General features: G+C 44.0%; 1 protein-coding gene across 3 annotated transcripts; it reads left to right on the top strand.

The window, feature by feature from the left end:
• Positions 1–19: 19 nt before the first annotated feature.
• capn3a (calpain 3a, (p94)) lies at positions 20–20,247 on the top strand. 3 transcript variants are annotated; one of them, XM_036541607.1, is made up of 21 exons: positions 20–259; positions 7,700–7,769; positions 9,777–9,895; positions 10,027–10,160; positions 10,587–10,755; positions 10,899–10,990; positions 11,481–11,558; positions 11,811–11,888; positions 12,130–12,290; positions 12,805–12,974; positions 13,192–13,203; positions 13,917–14,125; positions 15,909–15,945; positions 17,541–17,618; positions 17,906–17,963; positions 18,062–18,126; positions 18,687–18,755; positions 19,241–19,319; positions 19,647–19,763; positions 19,939–19,997; positions 20,093–20,247. In XM_036541607.1, the coding sequence occupies exons 1-21, from the start codon at positions 29–31 to the stop codon at positions 20,117–20,119; spliced, it is 2,112 nt and encodes a 703-aa protein (XP_036397500.1). In that variant the 5' UTR covers positions 20–28; the 3' UTR covers positions 20,120–20,247. The 3 variants fall into 3 exon arrangements, with proteins under 3 accessions (XP_036397500.1, XP_036397499.1, XP_036397498.1); XM_036541606.1 differs by lacking the exon at positions 20–259 and adding an exon at positions 2,935–3,186 and having other exon boundaries at positions 10,899–10,982; positions 11,458–11,558; XM_036541605.1 differs by lacking the exon at positions 20–259 and adding an exon at positions 2,935–3,186 and having other exon boundaries at positions 10,899–10,982; positions 11,458–11,558; positions 17,541–17,654.
• The last annotated feature ends 2,729 nt before the right edge of the window (positions 20,248–22,976 follow it).

Genomic DNA, 22,976 nt, shown 5'->3' with positions numbered 1-22,976 from the left:
TCCTGTATCTGTACCGCCAGGAGCCTCCATGCCACTGAAGAAGGCTGGTTTTCATAGCACTTCCCCTGGTGCGATATGCACCGCCATTCTGAGCCGTAATTGTTTTGCGGTCGATGCCAAGCCACCGCAGAACTTCCTAGAGCTCCGAGATGAGCACCTGCGCAAAGGGACATTGTTTGAGGACCCGCTCTTCCCCGCTACTGACGCGTCCCTGTCCTCTGGCAACTTCCCGATCACCTGTGAATGGAAGCGACCACCTGTGAGTATAGCACTGATACAACACTGGTATGGATCATGCTAATGATTAAGTGGACAACACAGATTACAAAACAGAGTTACAGCAGTTTTCACAATGTTCAATCACAGATAATAATAATCGACATAATAATAGCTAATGACTTACTAAAATATGACATCAGCAATTGCAATAACTGCAATTAAACAGTGACCAAGCACAAGTATAGAATACATTTGAAATGAAAATGAGCACTGCTATATCTCTATAATACAGATATATTATATATATATATATATATACACATATATCTAACATCTAGAAATCTAAGCATTTCAAAATGCTACATTTGCAACCATGTTTATGTTCCAACTTCAAAATGATATTTGTGAGAGAACAGTATGAAGACTTTGCTCACCAAATTCATAGTATATGTGCCAACAGGTCATGAAAAGGATGCATTTAAGCATTTAATGCAACTAATTTTATTTGTTAGGGATCATGTACAATATTTAACATAAATCATCACAATGCACTACTATATATTATTAGAAGATTCAGGTGAAGTTAGTTTTCATTTGCAGTTCCTGGGCTCATTACAATAATATAACATAAAAAATACAGCACAGTATGACAGATCAATATAAAAAAACAAAAATGACATTAGTACCAACGGAAAGTGTGGACTGCTGTAGGAAACACATTATAAAAGGTGACAGGCATTGAGAGGAAAATGAAATAAAATGGAATTTTGAATGATGTCATGCATTTGTCAGCAGAGGCAGCATTAGATCTAACGGGTTTGAAGAGCTGTTGTGCAATGACAACAGGTTTGGTGTATCCTTAGCCATATTTTTACCTGAGGTGAAAGGCTACCGAAACCCCTGAAGTTCTTTATATCAGCAGGTAGCGATCTGAATGTGGAATGGCTCTAACAGAGAATGCCAGTTACCCACATATTGGAATTGGGGCTCAGTGCAGTTTCCTCATGTGCAAGCCCTGGTAGGTCTTTTGTTAGAGGCACAGAGGGAGAAGGCAGACACAGCACAGATGTGAAAGTACAGTCTAAAACTTCAAATCCAATAAATTACATTATAGTGTAGTGGTTTGATTTTTCTAATATATTTAATGCTTATTTATAGATGGATTGCATTGATTATATTGCAGCTACTCCACATTGGGAGTAGATAATTCATTATATATCACCGTCTATTCAGTATGTCTTCTAAAGCGGTGTTAGATTCCATGATTCCATATTGGGGTTCTTGAGCAGTGTTTTTGCCCTTTAAATCTAAATATCTGTGTGAATTAATTTTGGATGAAGTAAATAAATAAATAATGAAGGTTTTGCCCACATTTACGCCGGTTTAAATTTAACCAAGCTGTTGTGACACTTCCTGTTGTGACAGCGTGCTCTGCAGTTTTGCAGTGTGTGCACACGGCTGTGTCATGTGAATGTCGGCTCCATGGCATGGAACATGAGGTTGTTTATGTACAATAAACCGCATTGGGCCACGAACCCACACCTGCGGTACCTGTACTGTGGATTTGCAGTCCAGCTGTACAGTACAGTTTATTATTATATGTGGCACACAGTATAAATAGGTGCCTTAGTGGCCAGTTGTACCCACTCTGAGTGACTATGGCATTTGACAGCAAGCTGCAGTTTTCTGTTTCATAGATAATGCATAGGGTTTGACTCAAGAATTTGTGTTCTGTCCCCCTGGCCACTGGTTTCATGAAAATTCTGTTATTCTGTTTTCATGATAGGTCAGCTTGTATACAGCACTGACTACAGACAAAAACAGAAAAAATAAGACTCTGCAATGAACATTGCTCTTGTGTTGCTGGACGATATGTAGGATTACTCTTGTTGAAAGGAAAGAAAAAAGAACTGATCCAACAACAAGTGGCGGGAAGGGGCATGTGATGTGGCACAAATACACAGATAATGCCACTATTACACTTTAACTTTGGAAGTTGCAAGAGCTGTGAACAAGTTGTGTAGGTTGTGGAGCATTTTATTTAGTAGCTCTGAACTGTCATTATGTAGTTTTATGATGTGTAATGATGACCCCTTTGATTTTTCAGAATTAAATTACATGGTTGTCCACAATGTAAACAGGGCTTAGTTTTACTGTATGCCTGATACCAAAGCTGCAGTTACCTCTGAAACAAAGGCCAGAGAGAAGCAATAGCCCCAGTTGCAAATGAAAAAAGAGGGTTTTGCCTCCATAGGATTAACCTCCTATAGTAATGCTGAGATTGCTCAATGCTGAGCTCCATTGAGGACAGGTTTAAAGGCCCTGAATGCCTTCTGCTGAGGCAGGGTAACCCTCTGACGGTTCTTTAGACCGAGCCCCGTGCTGTTCACTTGCTATTGTGTTGCCCAACAATGATGGCGTGAGGGCAGTTTCACAGGCCCTGCTGACTGGGGGGATGGAGGTCCCAGCATTATTGTTCGGGGGCCAATGAGAATCCAGTACGGGGAATATTTGTGTGAGTGTATTGGTGCTGGTGTGTGTCTGAATGCATGTGTTTTCATCCACCCTTGTGTCCACATTAAGGCCAGGAAAGACTGACATCACAGGGACAGGTGACCAATCAGAGGTTAGCTGTTTGGATTTATGCCAGGGTTTTTAGGCTTTTGGTGTATACTGTTGGTGGCAAAAGCCAGTTTAAAAAAAAGGTGAGCAAAAATGCCTTACACGCCGTCTGGCTTTTTCTGCGACCGACTGATCCGGGAAAGGGAGCGAAGGGATGGGGAAGGGTCTCTCAACAAGCCCCTGCGCTTCAACGGCCAGGACTTCAACCTCCTGAAGCAGGAGTACGTGCAGAAGAAAACCCTGTTTGAGGATGACAGCTTTCAGGCCACTGTGGAGTCCCTGGGTTACAAGGAGCTGGGGCACAAGTCCAACAAGGTCAAGAACATCGTCTGGAAGAGGCCCAAGGTAGGAGGAGGAGTGAGGCAGGGCATGTGGAGGGGCCGTCAGTCGTGGGATGGTACACGTTGAGGGAGAGCTGAAGTAGTGCAATATGGTGGCACCAACTCAACACTGGAAGTCTGACAGGAAGAATTAAAGGGGAGAATAATTTTTAAAATGGAAATCTTAGCTCTCAGTGGCAAAGACCAGTGTGCTGAAAGAGCTAGCTGAGGAAACATGAAGAGAACACCAGGGTCGTGTTGGGATATTCCATTTATAGAATGTTGATATGTGGCGTAGGATGGTGGCCTTCAGTGTTCTGTGGGGGAATACACCACAGGGGTGCTGTGGATATGTTGTACACACAGTTGTCAAGCTGTCAAGAGAAAGTGCTCATGTCTGAGTTTAATGGTGGTGAAGATAGGAAGAATGGTAGGTAGATGTACATTGTGGTGCGGATGTTACATTACTGTGTGAGTGCAACCATCAGAAATGTAACTCTTTTGCGTTGAATATGTTCTATCATGGTGTTTTAAAAAGAAAATGGTTACATACTGGTGGTATAAAACAGCAAAGCCAGAGTATACTTTGAAGTAATGATCAAAAACATGTATATACGTGTTAAATGTATTAAATGAACAAGTTGAGAATTTATCACAGTGTGAATGTGGAAAAGAAATGGGCACATTTTACTGGCTGAACTTGTGTAAAACCTTTCAAAAAAGTTCAGAGGAGATGTGATTCTCAAGTCATTTCTGGTAAGGTAGTTAAAGCACTAAACATTGAGTCACACATGTTTAGTGCTTTACATATATTTATATACACATATTTATGCACACATGCACACACATATATAAATACAGTATATCAGAGCAATATGTTGTACACAAATTATAAACAAAATAAGAAATTTATTTATCTAAAATAATTTAGATGGATAATGGGCAGATGGTGACACAGCAACAGAACTATGCTTCAAGCATTTCTAAGATCAAGGCAAATCTGAACAGACTAAGTTTGCAAGAAACTACTTAGTTGCAGAAAACAGCAGTTGTTAAAACTGTCAGTGAACAGAACAGATTCTTACTAGACCTGAACATTTTAGATGTATAGCTTTTCAGGAAAACTGACTGTGCCTTTATTTTCCTGTTTAAGATAGCCTGTATAAATTTTTTGCGTATGATGACATACAGAACAAAAAATGTTTTTGAACAGCACACATTATGTAAAATCACAATGAATGTCAGAAATGAAACAGCACAATTTTCCATATCAACACAGCTAACACACAAAACTACAGGGAGTTCAAAGTACTGTGTAAACCTGAAACACTCTACCAGCCTACTTGGCGAGGAGAGGAATAGCATATGGGCAGAGCTTGATTCTATTCCATGGGGCAACTAGTGTGATGACGTGTGTGGCAGAATCACAGCAAGGTGGGGCCAGTCCCACAGAAGTCAGTGTCATGCCGAAAGAGCACATATTTTATACCACCATGGCTTAGAATTACAGCTAGTAACTGGCTGTGAGCTCGGCAATATGGGGAAACAAGGTTGTTTTAAGTGTTTCCCAATGCAGAATAAGGGAGATTAATATCTTGCTGTCCCAGTATCTTTGGTGCAACCGGGAGTTCCCAGATCAGACGATGGACTGACTTCTCCGTTTTATCCATTTTAACAGAAGAGGTAAATCACAGGAATTAAACAGAATACAAATGACTTCATTTAAAGGAATGTACATGAATCACAACTGAAACATTATTACAGTAAGATACAGTTTTCTAGGCATCTGCAACATTTATTTTTAGCAAGCCTTATATAAGCTGTATATTGCTGCAATATGCTTTGCTGTAAGGAGGGGGTCCTGTTTAGATGACCATGGATGAAGTGGAGGAGGAGCTTGGATATCAGAAAAACGTAATTGATTGGTAGACGATGTGGTTGAATTCAGTCCCTCTGCTCTTGCCAACGAGAACAGAATGCTGACAGAGCACTTTAACGTGTTTCTGACCTATTCAACCAAAGAACAAAAAGTCCTGAGTTCCATTGCACTGTCTGGGTCTGTGTACATCAAAAGGCTATAATAGCATAATCTTTCACTTTATAGGACATGCACTGTTCATATTACAAAAGCTATCAGTGATTTACTGTATAACTTAAACTGCTGGCTAAAGTTTAAACGCAGCGGCTTCAGCACTGTTCATAAGACCTCATACTAATTAAAACCGTGGTTTAGAATCAAAATTTCAATCATGCAGCACTTTGGGCTGGATTGCAACAGACACTTATCTTTTACTGTAAGTCCAGTAGAATGTAAGACTTTATATCTGAGTCAAGATGGCACTTTGAAAAATCAGAGATTCCCCGGTTTTGGCTGGTTGGGTCACGTCTCAAAATGAAGAAATACTAGTACAAATTCAAAGAAAATAAAAAAAGTGTGCAGATAATAGTAATATTTGTCATTTCACTGAGCTCAGTCCCTTCATCTCGTGAACATGTTTTGGTCACCGGTTCATCAACACGAACATCTCAAGGCAGCGAAAAAGTGATAGTAAAATACATGGTGGTACATCAAAAAACAATGACAGCCTTTTCCAGTCTTAAGCTAATACCCCAGTCACTACTACATAGTGCAAAACAGAAACTGAATGACAAAAGTACTATGTGCTAACTGCTTACATCAGATCGGCAATCCCCATTCAATGTTTGTAAATGCAGGAAAAGGGTTAAGGGTCCCCCCTATTTTATGGCAGTCATGTTACCTCTTGTCTGCCAGGAGGGCACGGGGGGGCGGTTCAGCACACTGTCCCCAGTGATAGGAGGGCACATCACCACCAAATAGCGTGTCACCCACAAGCGCAACCAGAGAGGGATTGCTCACTGAACATTTTTGCATGGCTTAGAATGGGATCTCAGCAGTAGGTGAATGTCAGCACAGCACATGCAGCTGCTAATCGTGTGATGCTGTCAGGTTGGCATGGATGCCCCCTGGCTGTGCCAGTGGGGGCTCCCACCATCCTGCCCTGATTTAATTGGCACGGTCTCCGGGCCCAAATTAGAGGCCAGCCTGGGCTTCTGACCCAAGTGAAGTGCAACAGTTTTATCATGCTGCCTCAGAGTCCCCAGACAATCAAGAGCGTTACAAATGCGTTCATTAACAACGCACATATTTACATGTAATTTACTAAACATTTGATTTGAAATATGAAGTAGATAATAATATTTGTGCTTTACGCCCACTTTTGAAGGTGATGTGATGAAGTTGTTGCAAACGCATAGGCTTATTTCTCACATCATGCTTCATTATGAGTTGAGTGCATTTTGTACAGATGTTATTGGTAGAGTGGAGCAGTTATAATACAGACCTCAATGTGAGGATTGTAGGATTGCATACTTAGTGTTGTAGCACAGAGTTAGGAGCACTAACATCAAGGAAATTGCAGGGAGAAAGTCCAGCAGCATTTATAATATTGTCAGCTCTATATTTGAAAGATTCCCCAGGATAAAGGCATCAACTCAGCAAATACTGTATTATGAAACCAGTGGCACCTATGATATTTCAATATTCAGATTCAGAATCTGTCACATATTTCTACCTTGAAAGTATTTAGTTTGACTGGAATAAAAAGTTTTTTGCCATAGCACAGCTCTGAAATTGTTTGCCTTAGCGTTGGTTTTCAGTATCACGGCTGTTATTTACAAAGTTCATGTTGTAATCATTTCACAGAGTGCACGAGGTTGGTGAGATACTATACATAGGGATCTGCAAGATGAAAAAACCCACAAATAAATATGTACCACCGCATTCATGTACATGAAACCTGACTTAAACATGAGACACATAAAATATGTCCTACCCAGTCTGCAATATGTTATGCCACACTAATTTGACTAATTTGAACGCACACCAAATGTACCGAAGCACGAGATATTACTGTAACTAGGTTCATAGGTGTGAAGTTTTAATTTGCCAGCAACATGCGAGTTGGGAAGCAAGCTGAACATAGGTATACCTCATTGAATTGAAATTTGTGATGGTTCCCTCTTCAAGATAGTTTTCTCAGTATACCATTTGCCAACCTCAGTCCCTGTGGGTCATTGTCATTGTCAGTTGTTCCCTTTACACATCTGGAGCTGGTCTGCAGGACGGGTTGGTTAATGTCTTTCATACTGTTCAAATCTGACCCTGAAATGAGTGAGTGATGTGTGGCTTAGGGTTCAATGTGATTTCTAATTGTTATATGTGCTGTACCACTTCCAGCTTGACTTAAGCGCGTACTGTACATGGACAAAACACTCAACAAACACTGTAGCCCAGAGGCCAGACAGCCATTCAGGACAGGGGGCCCTGAATTCCTGTCAGAAAAAATCAGAAATAGCAGATATATGCACAAACATAGATACCTTAAAACTCCACTAAATCCCACACTTGCAAAACAGCAAAACCTTTTCTGCACATCTCCTTTCACAGCAAAAGAAAAAGTGAGGACCTTTAACTTTGTCTGTCTGTCTGTCTGTCTCTGTCTGTCTGTGTCCCGCAGGACATTTGTGAAAACCCTCAGTTCATCGTGGGAGGAGCCAGCAGGACAGACATCTGTCAGGGAGACCTGGGTAAGCTGCAAACTGTGTGTGTCCTTGATTGCAAGAACACCACCTCTGTCCAGTAACTTGCTTAATATCACATTTTCACAACCCAGAGCTGTTGGTTTTCAGAAGGAAAATGACAGAAGTCTATCAATTTTTTAAAAGATCTGAATGCAGAGGTAAAGTTCTTTAACTGAAATTAAAACCTTGTTGGACCAAGAACCATGGAGGCAAGGCTGCACAGTTGTTGACAGTGGGGGGGAAGCATCATGAAATGTAGCAAAATTTCCTATGTGTAATTTTAAAATGTTAAATACTCAACCTTTCGGTCTTCTGCTGAAAACATACAAAACTTTCCTAGAAGACAATGCAGTACAAATGACAAAACACACAAAGGGATTCAAATATGTATTTAAATATGACATACCACCCAGCCTTGTGGCAGCTGACTGCAGTGATAGCACTGCTTCAGCCTGGCATACCATGCACAAAGACATTTGGCTGCTTCACACTGAATAAATAATGAGCCAGGATCCTCATACCTACAATCCATGCTGCCTAACAGTGCATGGGATCTTAATTCCTCTCCTCAAAACATAGGACAAAATGATGGGTGAGTCCTCATAACCAGAGCGGTCCCCTAAATAAAAACCCACAAGGTTTTCCAGACCTAACGTCATTCACAGAGACTGTAGGTGGTATTTTGGGGTGGTGTAAGTTATCCTCCGAGGGACTTGATTGGATGGCGTGAAGCCGGACAGATCCTTGTGTCCTAAGCGGCTGGGACAGGAATGCTGGACCACAGCAAGGTGCATGTAAAGGGGCAGCTGGGTAGATGGGCAGCCGGTTTGCGGCTTCCTAGCTGCCCCTGCATGGAGCCTCTCCTCCATGGCCTCTTCATTGTGCTTACTCTATTGGAAGGGAATCTGACTGGCAGCACTTCTCATTGTCATGCTGCCTAGACGGGAACAAAAGGTCCACGCAGCCAAATGTACAGGCAGGTGGCCCCTGCCGCCGCTAACATTGTTTCAGAGCAGGACACTAAACGCCCTGGCACGTTCCCCGAAACAATTAAAAATACCACAGTCAGCAGGAGGGCGGTATTCATCTCCACTGAAATGAGGGAAGAGCAATTTAATAACTCCTCCTTGTCTATATTTTTTCTGAAATAAATGAGGAAAGACGGTGAAGGTGAATGTGATCCATATATAGCTACATTACTTCACACCCCCCCACCAAAAAAAAAAAATCTGGGGCAGTCAAAGGACTCAATAATAGATGTAACAGTCAATTCTACCCTGAATGACATGCATCATATAGACCTGGCATCCATGTCCAGACAATAACAGACGGTTAGCATGAAGGACAAAGACACACAATTGTGGCCAACAGCGTCCTTGTTGAAAAAGAGAGAGTGAAATAATAGCATTGTGAGTAACAGGAATTCATTGCAAAGAGTATAAATGAATGCTGTGAGAGCCAAGAGGCTGAAAGATTAATTCCATGCATGCCTCTGGTCATTGGTTGTGGATTAGAGCAGCATACCTTCAGGCCTGCAGGGGATCCCCTGTCTCCCACCATCCCACTGAAGGACAAAATGACACCAGCAGAGGGCAGCGTGTAACACCACCTCCACTTCAGCAGATGCACATACACAGGGTGCAAAGTAAACCTGCAAAGTAGGTTTACTGTACCATAACCATAGCCATACAAGGTGGTTAAATGTGCCTTCTGCTCGTACTGTTCCACAAAAATTCAAAGTCTCAGGGGAGAACTCTAGGTTAATCTGTATATGCAATATCCTCAAGAACCTTCTCCTTCTGTCCTAGATACAGAGTGTTGTACCTGGTCAGTGACTACTCTTCGCCAGTTCTCTATACGTTATGTTCACCTCTGGGTCGGAGTGTTTAATCTGAACATATTCATTGTAATTCCACAAACAACAAGCCATCTACCACTTGTGTATCTCGCAATGTCGATATGTGGTCCTACCGCATTGTATGACATCCATGCTCTCGTGAATGGCTTCTGCAGGTGACTGTTGGCTCCTGGCGGCCATCGCCTGTCTGACTCTAAATGAAAAACTCCTGTATCGGGTCGTCCCTCAGGACCAGAGCTTCACTGATAACTATGCTGGTATCTTCCACTTCCAGGTGAGCTGACAACACTCTGTCTGAGGTTCTTTTTGCAATAAAAATCACAATCATCTCACTGGGATTTCCTCCCCACTTTTCTACCACCTCTTTTTTTCTGTGTTCATTCTCTCCTGTGCTACTTCTTGCAGTTCTGGCGCTACGGTGACTGGGTCGATGTTGTCATTGACGACCGCATCCCCACCTTCAATAACCAGCTGGTTTTCACCAAGTCGGCTGAAAGGAATGAGTTCTGGAGCGCTCTCCTGGAGAAGGCCTATGCCAAGTGAGTGGTGCGAGCATTTACCTCTGTCAATCAGAGGCTGTTGGTGGAGTTGCAGATTGCCGTGTCACAATCGACCAGAATCTTTTTGTTCCACAAACCCTCCTCAATCACCTCTCTCAGCTTGCCTTCTTTTCTGCCAATCATAGGTTTTTTCTGAGGTATTCTCTCGAATCTCCTCTGTTTCTGAAATTAAGCTTATTTGTCAGTGATACTTCTTGAGTCCTGGCATGCCAGCCCCTGTACAACTATACAGACCAAGGTATATCTGCATGAAACCGTGCATTGTGCCTTCTGTTGACGGTAAACACTTCTCTCTCTCTGTCTTATTTGCTCACATTGTCAACCATCTCTACTCTCCTACATTCTTAAACGTTTTATACCCAATCCGTGAATTGTACCCACTTTTGACCCCCATCTCTTGGCCAGGCTGCATGGCTCTTATGAGGCTCTGAAGGGAGGAAACACCACAGAGGCCATGGAAGACTTCACTGGCGGGGTGACGGAGTTCTACGAGATGAAGGAGGCCCCCAAGGAGCTGTACAAGATCATGAAGAAAGCCCTGGAGAGGGGCTCCCTCATGGGCTGCTCCATCGATGTGAGTTACTTCCACAGCACAAGTGTTGCACTCATGGTCTATGAGGTGAAAAGACAGACAAACTATTCAGAACTGACACATACCTGATATGTGCAGAATCGACAGATAAGCTTAATGACTCTCACACTTTTCTCTGCTGACAGTCCCTGGTTCCGGCCCGATTTGAGACCCGTACCGTCACCGGACTTGTCAAAGGTCACGCCTACTCTGTGACAGCTGTGGAGGAGGTGAGATAAGAAGAATGATCTGGGACTTTGAGAGGGACACATGTTTAAGTTGTTTTCTTCCTTACAGAGGACCGTGGTCTAGGGAAATGTATATTTCTATTTTAATGCACCACCCATTAAAGCTGCAGAAGTTCAGGGCATGTAGCTTTTCTGAGGACAAAACAGTAGTGGGCAATGCAATGCAAAATTCAATGTAAGATGTAAGATATCTGTGTACAGTGTTCTGGTCATGGTACTCTCAGTAAACCTGCCCCTGCTACAGGTCACAACAGGCAAATGGGTCAGACATATGCATATCTATGGTTAGTTCAAATCTGTAACGATGAAATCTTAATGAGATTCGTGCATATAGCCTGTGTGGAGGGTGGTTGTCATCGTATGCCGTAGGATACATTCATTTCCATTTGGATCCCTCAGTGGAGTGGAGGGGCGAAGACACAGCGCTATGCTCACCCCAACTGTGCTGTGTCTACAGTGTAAACAATCTGCAAAGGAAACCAAGGAGACCAAGGTTCGACTGGTGCGGCTGCGGAACCCCTGGGGACAGGTGGAGTGGAACGGGCCCTGGAGTGACAAGTGAGTGACTCCGCCTTAGCCACATTCCACATCAATATTACCACCAAGGATACAGCTCGACCTTTACTTGCCTAAGAATATGCCTTAGAAAATACATTATGTTACTGCTCACCATATCACAGTTCATCTCATAGGATGGTAACACACCCTTTACACTCTTGAATCCCTTCATTCTGTGAACGTTATTTCAAGATGACAATGTTTTCTTGTCTGTACATGAATCCTGCACCTTCTCTGATTCCCTGCACGCAGCTCCAAGGAGTGGGGGAGCATCTCCAAGGCAGAGAAAGACAAGCTGCAGCATCAGAATGCTGAAGATGGAGAGTTCTGGTGAGTGGAGCCGCCCTGTCTGCTGGCTGCTACCTGCCCTTTAACAGGGAACTTAAGCATAACCACTGTCTATAGAACGTGTGAGGGCTGTACATCTGCTCTGATGGATATTTCCTCTCTTGTCTTCATTTATGTGCATCTCACCCACAGACACAGACTGTGAGGTGAGGTATGCTGCCATTTGATGCCAGGTTTTTTTAATGTTCACTCTCTTCTTCCTTTCCCAATCCCTCTCATCCAGGATGTCCTTTGAGGACTTCAAAAAGAACTACACCAAGATTGAGATCTGCAACCTGACTCCTGACGCTCTGGAGGATGACAAGATCCACAAGTGGACGGTGTCTGTGAACGAGGGTCGCTGGGTGCGTGGCTGCTCTGCCGGGGGCTGCAGGAACTACCCAGGTAGGAGTCCCTTCAGAGGAGCCAGAGAAAGGGCAAAACACCCCACATACAGTCATTTCAGAGCAGAAACACACAAAACATTAAACACGCCGCATGCAGTCATTCCAGAGCAGATATGTTAGTACATTCACTCAGAGGACATTCTTATCCTTTGCAGAGCATTTCTATCTTAGACACATTCTGTGAAAGAATTTGTACTTACAAAGGCAGGTAACTTACCTTAAAAATGCATTTAAAAAGTGACAAATAAAACATCTTATAATCACAACAACTATCCAATTCATTTATCATAATTACAAGTATATTACGAAGGTTTTGTTAGTTTCATGAAATAAAAAACAGCACAGTGTGTCTGAAATAATTCTGAGACCTTCCCAGCTGGAAGTAATACTCCTGAATGTTACTGCAGCACCCCATTGCTTTGAGAGGCTTTGGTTACGTTAACTCTGCTTTGCTGAACTCCTCCGGGCTGAGTTCTGTGGGTCTGACGAGGTTCTGATGCGGTTCCCTGCAGACACGTTCTGGACGAACCCGCAGTACCGCCTGCGCCTGCTGGAGGAGGACGACGACCCCGAGGACAACGAGGTGGCCTGCACCTTCGTGGTGGCGCTGATGCAGAAGAACCGCAGGAAAGAGCGCAAGATGGGTGCCAACCTCTTCACCATCGGATTCGCCATCTACGAGGTGTCCCGCGTCCTGTTCCTGCCTCCTATTCCACCGCCACCATTCATTATGTTACATTGACCCACATCAGCTAACCAGAGAGGGCCAATTAATAATTGTAATTAAGGACTGAAAACACGTTTAAAGGGCATAATAACATGTGATTCAGTGTCAAAGAGGGATACATTTGCTGACCCATTTATCCTGTTCTCTCTTTCTCTCTGTGTCTGTCCCTCAGGTGCCGAAAGAGGTATGGAGTGTGGAGAAAGTGTGATGACTCCAGTGTAGCTCTGAAGTTGGATAAGCGAAATCCCAATTTCTTAATTTACTTCAGTATCAGTATCTCTATAGTTGTATCAGAGGAGTACTGTGAAGCCTCACAAATCCAGGGTCAAAGAATCCATTTAACATCTTGAGTCTGAGTCAATCCTAGCAGTAATAGTACTGTAAATACATCATGCTGCTATCACAGAAACTGTATATCTGTCTGAATTGTAGCAGTACATATCAACTGATCAGGGTGTTTTGAGTAAAGTAAAGGTAAATTTGTCTTGTCACATTGTCAATGACATCTGTGCAACTGATCAGGCAGCTGCCAGTTGCACAGATGATGTCATTTGGCAGGATATATCCTCCATTTGGTGTCTTCTATTACTATGGGACTTGTAGTGTGAAAAATTGTGTCCTTGCTCTGTGCTACCATGCAAGTGCAGAGTATGGCATTTTTTAAATGTACAATTGGCAATTTAAAAAAAGTTGGATGAAAAAAATAGTCAAAAAAACACAATCAGTTCTTTCTTACCTCTGTCTCTTCCCACTTTCTCTTCATTCATTACCATCAGTCATCTCTCTCAACCTCTCTCTCTCCATCTCATCTCCCTGATCCCCCCCCCCCCCCCCCCCCATGCTCCTCCTTTCCTACCCTTCTCCCTCTTCTCTGTCCACCTCCACCTCTTCCCTTAGATGCAAGGCAACAAGCAGCACATGCCGAAGGAGTTCTTCCTGTTCAACTCGTCCAAGGCGCGCTGCAAGTCCTACATCAACCTGCGCGAGGTGACCCAGCGCTTCCGCCTCAGCCCCGGGGAGTACGTCATCATCCCCTCCACCTACGAGCCCCACCAGGAGGGCGACTTTATCCTCAGGGTCTTCTCCGAAAAGCGCAACACTTCAGAGTGAGTGGGCCCGTTGGGGCGGGGTGATGGATGATGAGATTGATAGGCTGGGAGGGTGGAGCTGGGTATTCATGGGTAAAACGGCCTTTATTTGTCTTTTGGAGGGTGTGTAGCGCATGCATACAGACCATAGTTACTGCATGTTGGTTGCTGTGATGTGCACATGTGCGTATTTGTGTGATTATTGACAGCAATCAGGGCTTGATACTATCGGCTGTAGTTTCATCAGGTCCCTGAGAGGAAAAAAAGTGTTGTTTGCCTTATTAACAACTACAAGTCACACCTACTGTTGTATTGAAAACCTCCACCAAACAGATGAAACGTAGCACCCTCTATAGAGTTATGACATATTCAGATTTACAGTCAGGGGCCAGACCTATGTGCAGGGCTACAGTAATCTCCACTTGGAGGTTGTAGGCCTGGTTTTATTCGCTGTTATCCCTCTAGCGTTTGCATCAGGGGGAGGGTTGCGGGGTGACAGTGGGGGATATGGGGGAGGTGGGTTGTGGAGAGGGTAAGGGCACCAAGGACAAACAATTTTAACGGCGATTTAATTTGTAGAGCTGGAAGAAATCGACCCCAAATCGAAGCCATTATGGAATCTTTTTTAGGACAAGTGACTTCGAGTTTGGGCATGCACCGGTAAACATTTCATTCCAGCATTAACCCCCTGCCCTGCCCCAGCTCCAGCCCCTCCCACCCGGCACCATTGGATCACGGTGTGGCCAACGGGATTTGGTTTGCTGGGCTCAGGACCACAGAGACTCCTATGGACCCACTCCCAGGACTGTATTTCCTGGAGTCTAAAGAAGAGGCATTTACTTAAATTAGAATACATCACATCGTATCAGACGGGTTATCAGTTTCTAAATGTCAGTATTTGGGTTTAACTTAGTATTAGTATTACCTCTCGAAAAAGTGAGATGTTTATTTTAGGGAATATTCCAGGCCACTTAGTAATTTAGAGGTGATAGTCATCAGTAGAATAATAATGATGTGATAATGACAATGATGTTACACTGCTACCACCAGCCTGTTCTTTAGGAGCTGATGACCCCATATAATATGACAGGTATAATCAATTGTTCATATGTGGCAGCTGCAATATCTGTTCCATATGAACAAACAACAAGCCCCTGGTGAATGCCTGCAAGACAGAACCAGACCAGACCCTGACCTGGTGCTGCTCTCCCAGATATGATGGACACAGCCAACATGGATCCTCAAGAGGTCCTGATGGAACATTGAGACGCTGAAGATCAGTGCTACAATATTCTCAGAGGACCAAGTGATTCTGCAGGAGTGTGCAACATTCTTTTCATAAATAGTACCTGGTTTCCAGAGCTTGCTAAACAATCAAAAAAGAATTCAAGAAAAATAAGACAAAAATCATTTTCAAAAAAATCAAAAGAACAGAAATGTGATTAGTAAACAGGCATGGTGCGAGACGGTAAGAGGTTGCAGCATGCTGTCATTCACCTCACAGCAGCTCAAGGGCCAAAGAGCCTTGAATTATCAAACTGATTCAGGTGTATGTCAACAGTCAGATGTACTCTCATTGAGGTAAAATTTCATGCTAACAAGTCTAGCCACTGAAAACCTAGAGAAGTCCTGTAATTCACAGGATGCAGGGCAGGCAGAGGGCAGAGGGAAAGACAAATGGATGGAGAGACATACTTAGTGGTGATGTTGGAGAGGGGAGGTGTGGTGATCAACAATCCTGATGTGACTTTGACTCTATCAGTGTTGCTATGGTGACAGCTGTTTGTTCGTTTCTACTCAGGGAGATAGAGAACAGGATCGAGGCCGATCATCCTGTGGTGAGTACCTGTGTCTTTCCTTCCAGATTGTGCCCCCTTGTCTGTCTGTCCTTTTCCCTCCAAACTGTCTGTCTGTCCTCCTTCATCCAAACCCTGTCCCCTGTCTGTCCCTCTCCCTCAGAACCTTGTCTACTGTATCTGTCTGTTTCTCTCCTTCCAAAGCAGCTGCATCTTTGCTTCTCTTTCTTGTCAATGAGAGCCAGCCTGTGCTTACAGACCTCAAACCATGTTATTCTTCCTCATCCAGGCACAAAGCACTTGTTGTACAACTTGTTGGAGTACTTGTTGGAGTATGGGTTTCAAACCTAAGATGGGGAGGAAGTCCACTGCAGTTACTACACAGACTAACATGGCCTGTCTGTAATTGTTTTGCCAGTGTCCTGGATATTTTCAAGACAATGCATGTGAGAAAATCATAAGATGGTAAATGGTGAAAGTGATAGCTTTGGTCATGCGCTATCATTTCCTCAAGTGTTTGCATGCAATAAATGCATCACATGTGACTCTTCGAGGGAAGTACTATGACATTTTTTTTCATGTGTCCAAATATGAAAATGTGAACAGGAGGGAGAAAGCATTTCATATCGTCTGTTATACCGGCCCATTTTGATTTGCGTCCTTTCTCACTGTATGCCTCACCAAAGCCACCCTCTTCTCCCAGCTCCATCACCACTTCCTCTCTGTCGACAACCACCCTCACCACCAGCAAACTACTAATACCACAGCACATTGTTTCTCTTTTGGACAGAGTGAACATCAACAATGGGATCCCGCAAGAGAAGTGGTAGAAGGAGGTGGAAAAGAAGGGAGGAAAAAGTTTGTTGGGCATGAACAGTGTAGAGACTGCATTAGCCTCTTTGTGGGGTCAGGTCTGGCCACAGACTGCCTTCCAGACAAATGTGGAGTGGGGATGCAGAGTGCAGAACTCATCTTAAATCACTCCGTGATTGTACGGCCACCTTACGCACCTTCAGATGATTTTGACTTTTCCTCCCACCACAGTTCTGTCTGAGCTGGTCTGCTCCACCTGCAGTCTTCAGTCTGCAGAAAGCTACAGACAGCCAGTCACTGTCATGTGGAAGTTCCATCCTGTCCATAGCTCTTCTGATCCTACAGATACCACTGTCAATGTTTTGGATCATTCTACGCAAATGGTTTCATGACGCTGGCCAGTGATTGTTTTCTAACATTTGTTATGGGATTAAATCATTTCAGTGGTGTAACCCTGTGGAGAAACAACTTAGTTGCAGGAAGGAGCAAGGACAACAGTGAACTGTTCTGAGTGGTTTCACCTGGGTCCCTCTGCTACAGCTGAAAGGGTTTCAATCCTGAATATGTTTCTCTCTCTCTTTCTTTTGCACACAAAAACAGACACACGTGATCACACACGGTTTGCGGTTGATAGCTAAGATGGTAACAGTGCTGGCACAACAACCTGCTGAAGGCATCAATAAGTCTGACAGAGTTAGCATGGACTGTTACACGTGTATCACTCGCAATCGTGGGTGCGGCTTTTATTTTCTCCTCATCTGTATGAATACAGACCCTGACTCGTCCTTTCTCTCTCTCTCTCTCTCTCTCGCTCACCCGCTCAGCCGGCCCCAGCCTCCGCGGGGGAGGAGAGCGAGGAGGACCAGCAGTTCCGGACCATCTTCCAGCAGATCGCCGGGGACGTGAGTACTGGCAGGCCAGGGAGCGCTTGGGGGACTGTGAGTATAGGGGGGTTCTGAGGGAACTGGGATCGAACGCTCGCTCAAACTGTACTCATAGGTTACAAACATGTGTGGCACCAACTCATTTCAGCTAGTTTTGACATCTTTTGGATCAGTTGGGGGTGGGGGACTTGGACTGCAAGGGGGGTCACCGGTGTAAAATCCTCTCACATCTGTCACTATAGCAACCTCACAGCAATGTGTACACTGTCCAGGACTCTATTCCCATGAACTTTCTCTCCCTGCAGGAGATGGAGATCACAGCCAACGAGCTGAAGAACGTCCTCAACAGGGTGGTGTCCGAGCGTAAGTCCCCCTTTCTTCGTCTGTTACCCTGTGTTCCTTCAAACGAGCAAATGCATCCACCCTCTCTCCTCCTGGTCTGCCTCTTTTCTCATCCCCAGACAAGGAAATGCACACTGAAGGCTTCAGCCTGGAGAGCTGTAGGAGCATGATCGCCCTCATGGATGTATCCTTTGTATCAAGCGCATCAGCCCACTGTGCGTTCTCCGCTCATATTACGTCACAGTCATTTAGCAGATGACTTACATAGGTCAGAGTAGTACATGTTACCTGTTTATACAGCTGGATATTTACTGAGGCTGCTGTGGGTTAAGCACCTTGCCTGAGGGTACAACAGCAGCGGCCCAGCAGGGAATCGAACCGGCAACCTTCCGGTTACAAGCCCAGCTCCTTACCACTACACCACACTGCACACACTCATCAGTGGAGCAGCTGGAGCACACTCCAACCCAAAAGAAGAAGAGAGCTAATAATGGCAAGATATAGGAGAGGTACAATAGTTAATCTGATGAACATGGAGCTTACAATATGTCCAACACATGTCACACAATGCAGTAGTATTTTCTGTGTGTTAAAAATAGTCATAGATATAGTGGATTTCGCATTCATCCATCAAGCACCCACACGTTCCATCTCCTCTCTGTTAACACCTTCCTGTGGGGAGACGGATACTCCTAAACGGGACAAAGGTGACAGCGTGTTATCTTCTTAACTGCGCATGCACAGATGGATGGAACAGGCAGACTGAACCTGCAGGAATTCCGGCACCTGTGGAACAAGATCAAACAGTGGCAGGTGGGCTCGGCTCACTTTCTCTTTCCCTGAGCATGTGCTGTAATGGCTACGTCTGTACTAACCAAGGATCTAACTTGGTTACAACATACAAGAATGCTCAGACAAGAATGAAAGGTCCACAAATGAAGCGAAACATATACAGTACCAGTCAAATGTTTGGACACACATACTCATAGGTTTTTTCCTTTGTTTTTACTTTTTTACACATTTTAGAATAATAGTTTATCAAAACTATAAATTAACACAGATGGAATTATGCAGTGACCAAGAAACTGTTAAACAAAGGTGTCAGCTTCACTATTTATGTTTGTCTAAGAAACAAGTGTCAAACATTTGAGCATAAGTCTTGTCTTTGAATGCACGTTTCCCATTATCTTAATCGGGTGTGTCCAAACTTTTGACTGGTACTGTACATATGTACAGGGTCAATACAAATGCAAACACAGCCATGTCCACTGTGACTCTGTTATGCATCTCTCCTGCAGGGGATCTTTAAGCACTACGACACTGAACAGAAAGGCAGCATCAACAGCTACGAGATGCGGAACGCTGTCAATGATGCAGGTCAGAGACGCAAGGAAACTAGTTACCTTTCACCTCAACTCTGTCTGAGAATCGCTGGATTTGAACAGCTGTGTTTTGCATGCCGGTGTTTGCCCCATAACGAGTGTGTCGAGTGTGTAGATTATCCCAAGGTTAGACAGGTTCTTGTCAATGTCTCTGACTGATTTTCACGTTACTAAAAGTGAAAGTAGACCTTGTCTGGTAAAGATTTGAAAGCAAATTGTCTCCTCTCGTCATGAGTGGCCGTTATGGCAAACTTCGGCTCCAGTCTACACACCCTCTAATGGACTCGTTCCTGTACAGTCACGTGTCTCGTGTCCCTCACAGGCTTCCGCCTCAACAACCAGCTCTATGACATCATCACCATGCGCTACGCCAACGAGAACATGAACATTGATTTCGACAGCTTCGTTAGCTGCCTGGTGCGGCTGGAGGGCATGTTCAGTAAGTGAGACCGGATCCATGGTGCCACTGGCTTTTTCCCTCCCCACAGGCCATAGATAATATTTATATTAGTGTATATTGTATTTAGCAAAACATTTTTTGTGGTGGGGGGTATTCAAATGGGGAGGTGGGTGTGTCTTTTCCACTGTTTGATACGTATGGGATCTCCTTACAGGGGCATTCCAGGCCTTTGATCAAGATGGAGATGGGATGATCAGACTCAGTGTCCTGGAGGTAAGAGCAGCAAATTGTAACCAGACAGAAATACAGTAGAGGGCTGGTAGAACAGATGCTACACTCTGACGTGTGTGTCTCCTCTTCCTGTGCAGTGGCTCCAGCTGACCATGTACGCCTAGGCAGGGCCTGTGACCATAGGTGAGCCCTGCTCTCTGCCTGGACCACCTCCACCAGCCTTTACCTCAGCTCTCACCGTGCCAGCCCCATCATCTCATACCCCTCCACCCTCTCCATCCCTGCACCCCCTCACGTCACCCCCTCCACTCTCTCCATCCCTGTACCCCTTCACCTCACACCCTCCACCCTCTCCATCCCTGCACCCCCTCACCTCACCCCCTCCACCCTCTCCATCCCTGCACCCCCTCACGTCACCCCCTCCACTCTCTCCATCCCTGTACCCCTTCACCTCACACCCTCCACCCTCTCCATCCCTGTACCCCCTCACCTCACACCCCACCCCCAGGCCTCATCCTCCCTCAGCACACAGGGCCCTCTACAAGTCTGTTCCTCACTCTTAATTCCAACAGCCTCATTGTCAGGCCTTGTTATTCCTCCATGTTGCATGCTTCCTCTATCCCTTTTTATGAGGTCTCACCAGCTTTCTCAACACTCCACCCTGTCCGCTTCCTTCTTCTTTTTTATATTTCCAGAAACCTCCCTCTTCTTCTCAGGCATCAAAACACACAGACGTACATACACAACCTCTTCTCAGTCATTATACCTCACTCATAGAACCATCACTCCATCACTCAGCTTTTTCTTTTATTCATTGTATAAGTTTACCTGGAAAACTGCACAACTCCTGTCCTCACATGAAATCCAACCCAGAGCATCCCCACCCCCCCTCTCTGCAAACTCTGATGAACACAATTCCCTCTCATGGATCATGGACCATGGGCCCCTCCGCAGGTTCAAATAGTACTGTGCCGCTGTCCGCCCTTTCCTGCCCCCCGGTGGCCAAATGTGGGGAGAAACACCAGTTGTTTTCAGTCTTATTGTTCTTTTCTACCCTAATGGGTGGAATTTCTCATCTGTCTTTTGGACACTGGTGTTGCAATGGTTCCAGGACCACACGAAGAGGGCATTACAGAATCACCCAGTTCACCAGAGTTCCAAAGGATTGAGGGACACGGAATGTGCCAGTAGACCCTCCTGTTCAGATAAGAGCAATTCTGTCAGGATATATCCAGGAACCAATATTAGATTCCCATGACCCCGAACTTGTTTTGGGGGAGTTAAACCAAATCATGAATATGAGTATGGGTTGGACTTTATTTTTTGTGGTTTTACATTAAAGCTTTGGTCAAATGAGTGTACTGCATTTTTAACTATTTTAACCAAATAAATACTTGTGCAGTTATTGGTTGGAGTTCTTTCCCAAGAGTCTTCATGTAGAGTTAGGGTTTTTTTTTTTTTTTTTAAAAAAAGAGAAAAAATCCTACATGATTTCTGCACTACAGTGTCACAACTAAAATATTAACAGTACTCCAATTTAATGTGGTTAATGTGGTTTAGTAAGCAAACAATACTTTGTGTTGAAAAAAATTAAAATCCATCACACCAATTTCAGGTGTGTATGGCTAATTCACAAATATTCTCCCATTTTGAGAATAATGTCATTTCTTTTAAGAAAGATTCTGAAGCACACACACAAACCAAAATAGTAAAAAAAAAAAATTACAACCAAATTTCAATGTTTCAAACGTTTTTATTTTGGTTTTCTTTTACTGTAATTTTCTTAGAAAATAATCTGTAACAAGTTCACAGCTTGGCACACCAAACAGGGTGCCAGTTGGTACAACATATAGTACTTTGTCAAAGAAACTCAGGAAAAGCAGGTAAGAGGAAACCTGTCTGCTTTCGTTTCCCTAAAGAACAGGAGGAAAAGGCTATGCACTTATTGAAAGAGTGACCCTTAAAAGAGGAGACTAAAAGGGAAGGGACCCAGGGCCCAAAGGTTGTTGAGTCTGCTACAAAGTCACAGTAAAGAACAAACTCAAACCTCCCAAGTCACCATGTATAACTGCAAGCTGCCAACACAAGGATCTACTCCAGTGGAAACTGGTATTGAGATATGACTTAAAATGACTTTAACTGTACAAAAAATGTTACTTTGTTAAAAAGTATGTTGGGTCAAAGCAGGCCTTGTGCAGCCAGGTGTGCTGCCAGGTCTGGTGGCTCTGTGAATGCTGTTTGTGGGCTGGCGTATGGCATGGGGGGTGGGTCTGATTCTGTGTTCCTCTTCTCCATCAAACACATCCCTTGCTCATCTCCTCTACATCTCGTCACACACAAACACTGAAATAAAAGCCCTCTCTTCCTATGGGATAGAGCAGGGGTGCCCCTACCCCCTGGCTGCACCCCTACTCCTGTTCAAATAAAAAACACAACAATAACATAAAAAACTGCTCGCCAAACGAGCTAATACTTTCCCAGTTCAATTGTAATCACTGGAAGTACAAAACCACTCATTCAAGGTAAAAAAAAAAAAAAAAAACAACACTCAAACAAACGGAAATATCTTGAAGCTATATTTACCTTTCATCTTGTTTTATATGTCATCTCATAAGGCTTTCTGGTGTACTGCATTGAAGGTTAGATGACTCTTAGGTTGCATTTGGGAGCTATAAAACCAAACACATGGTAAAGGAGGATGACTGCTGTGCCTAGACTTAAGTCACAATGAAAACCGGTTATTGGTAGACTTGCATGTTTCTAGCCTGGACTGATCATTCAGAGGTTGCATTCAAAGGTAGATTACCCAGAATCCAATAGGGGAGGGATATTACCCATATGCCACTGGGAAAGGCACATCATTGGAGTGAATAGGACTCCATGTACAAGGCTTCAATTTGTGGCCAAATTGAATAATTTGCAAAAGCACTATCAAAATCTTAGCTTTCAATATTAGGAATAATATTATAATTAAAAGCAAAGCCACGCTGCTTTCAAAATGTCTGGCTTACAAAGCCCCAG

The sequence above is a fragment of the Megalops cyprinoides genome, chromosome 12 (assembly GCF_013368585.1).
Source record: "Megalops cyprinoides isolate fMegCyp1 chromosome 12, fMegCyp1.pri, whole genome shotgun sequence".
Lineage (NCBI taxonomy): Eukaryota > Metazoa > Chordata > Actinopteri > Elopiformes > Megalopidae > Megalops > Megalops cyprinoides.
The sequence above is the reverse complement of the archived record's forward strand: the minus strand, read 5'-3'. Positions and strand labels throughout refer to the sequence as shown.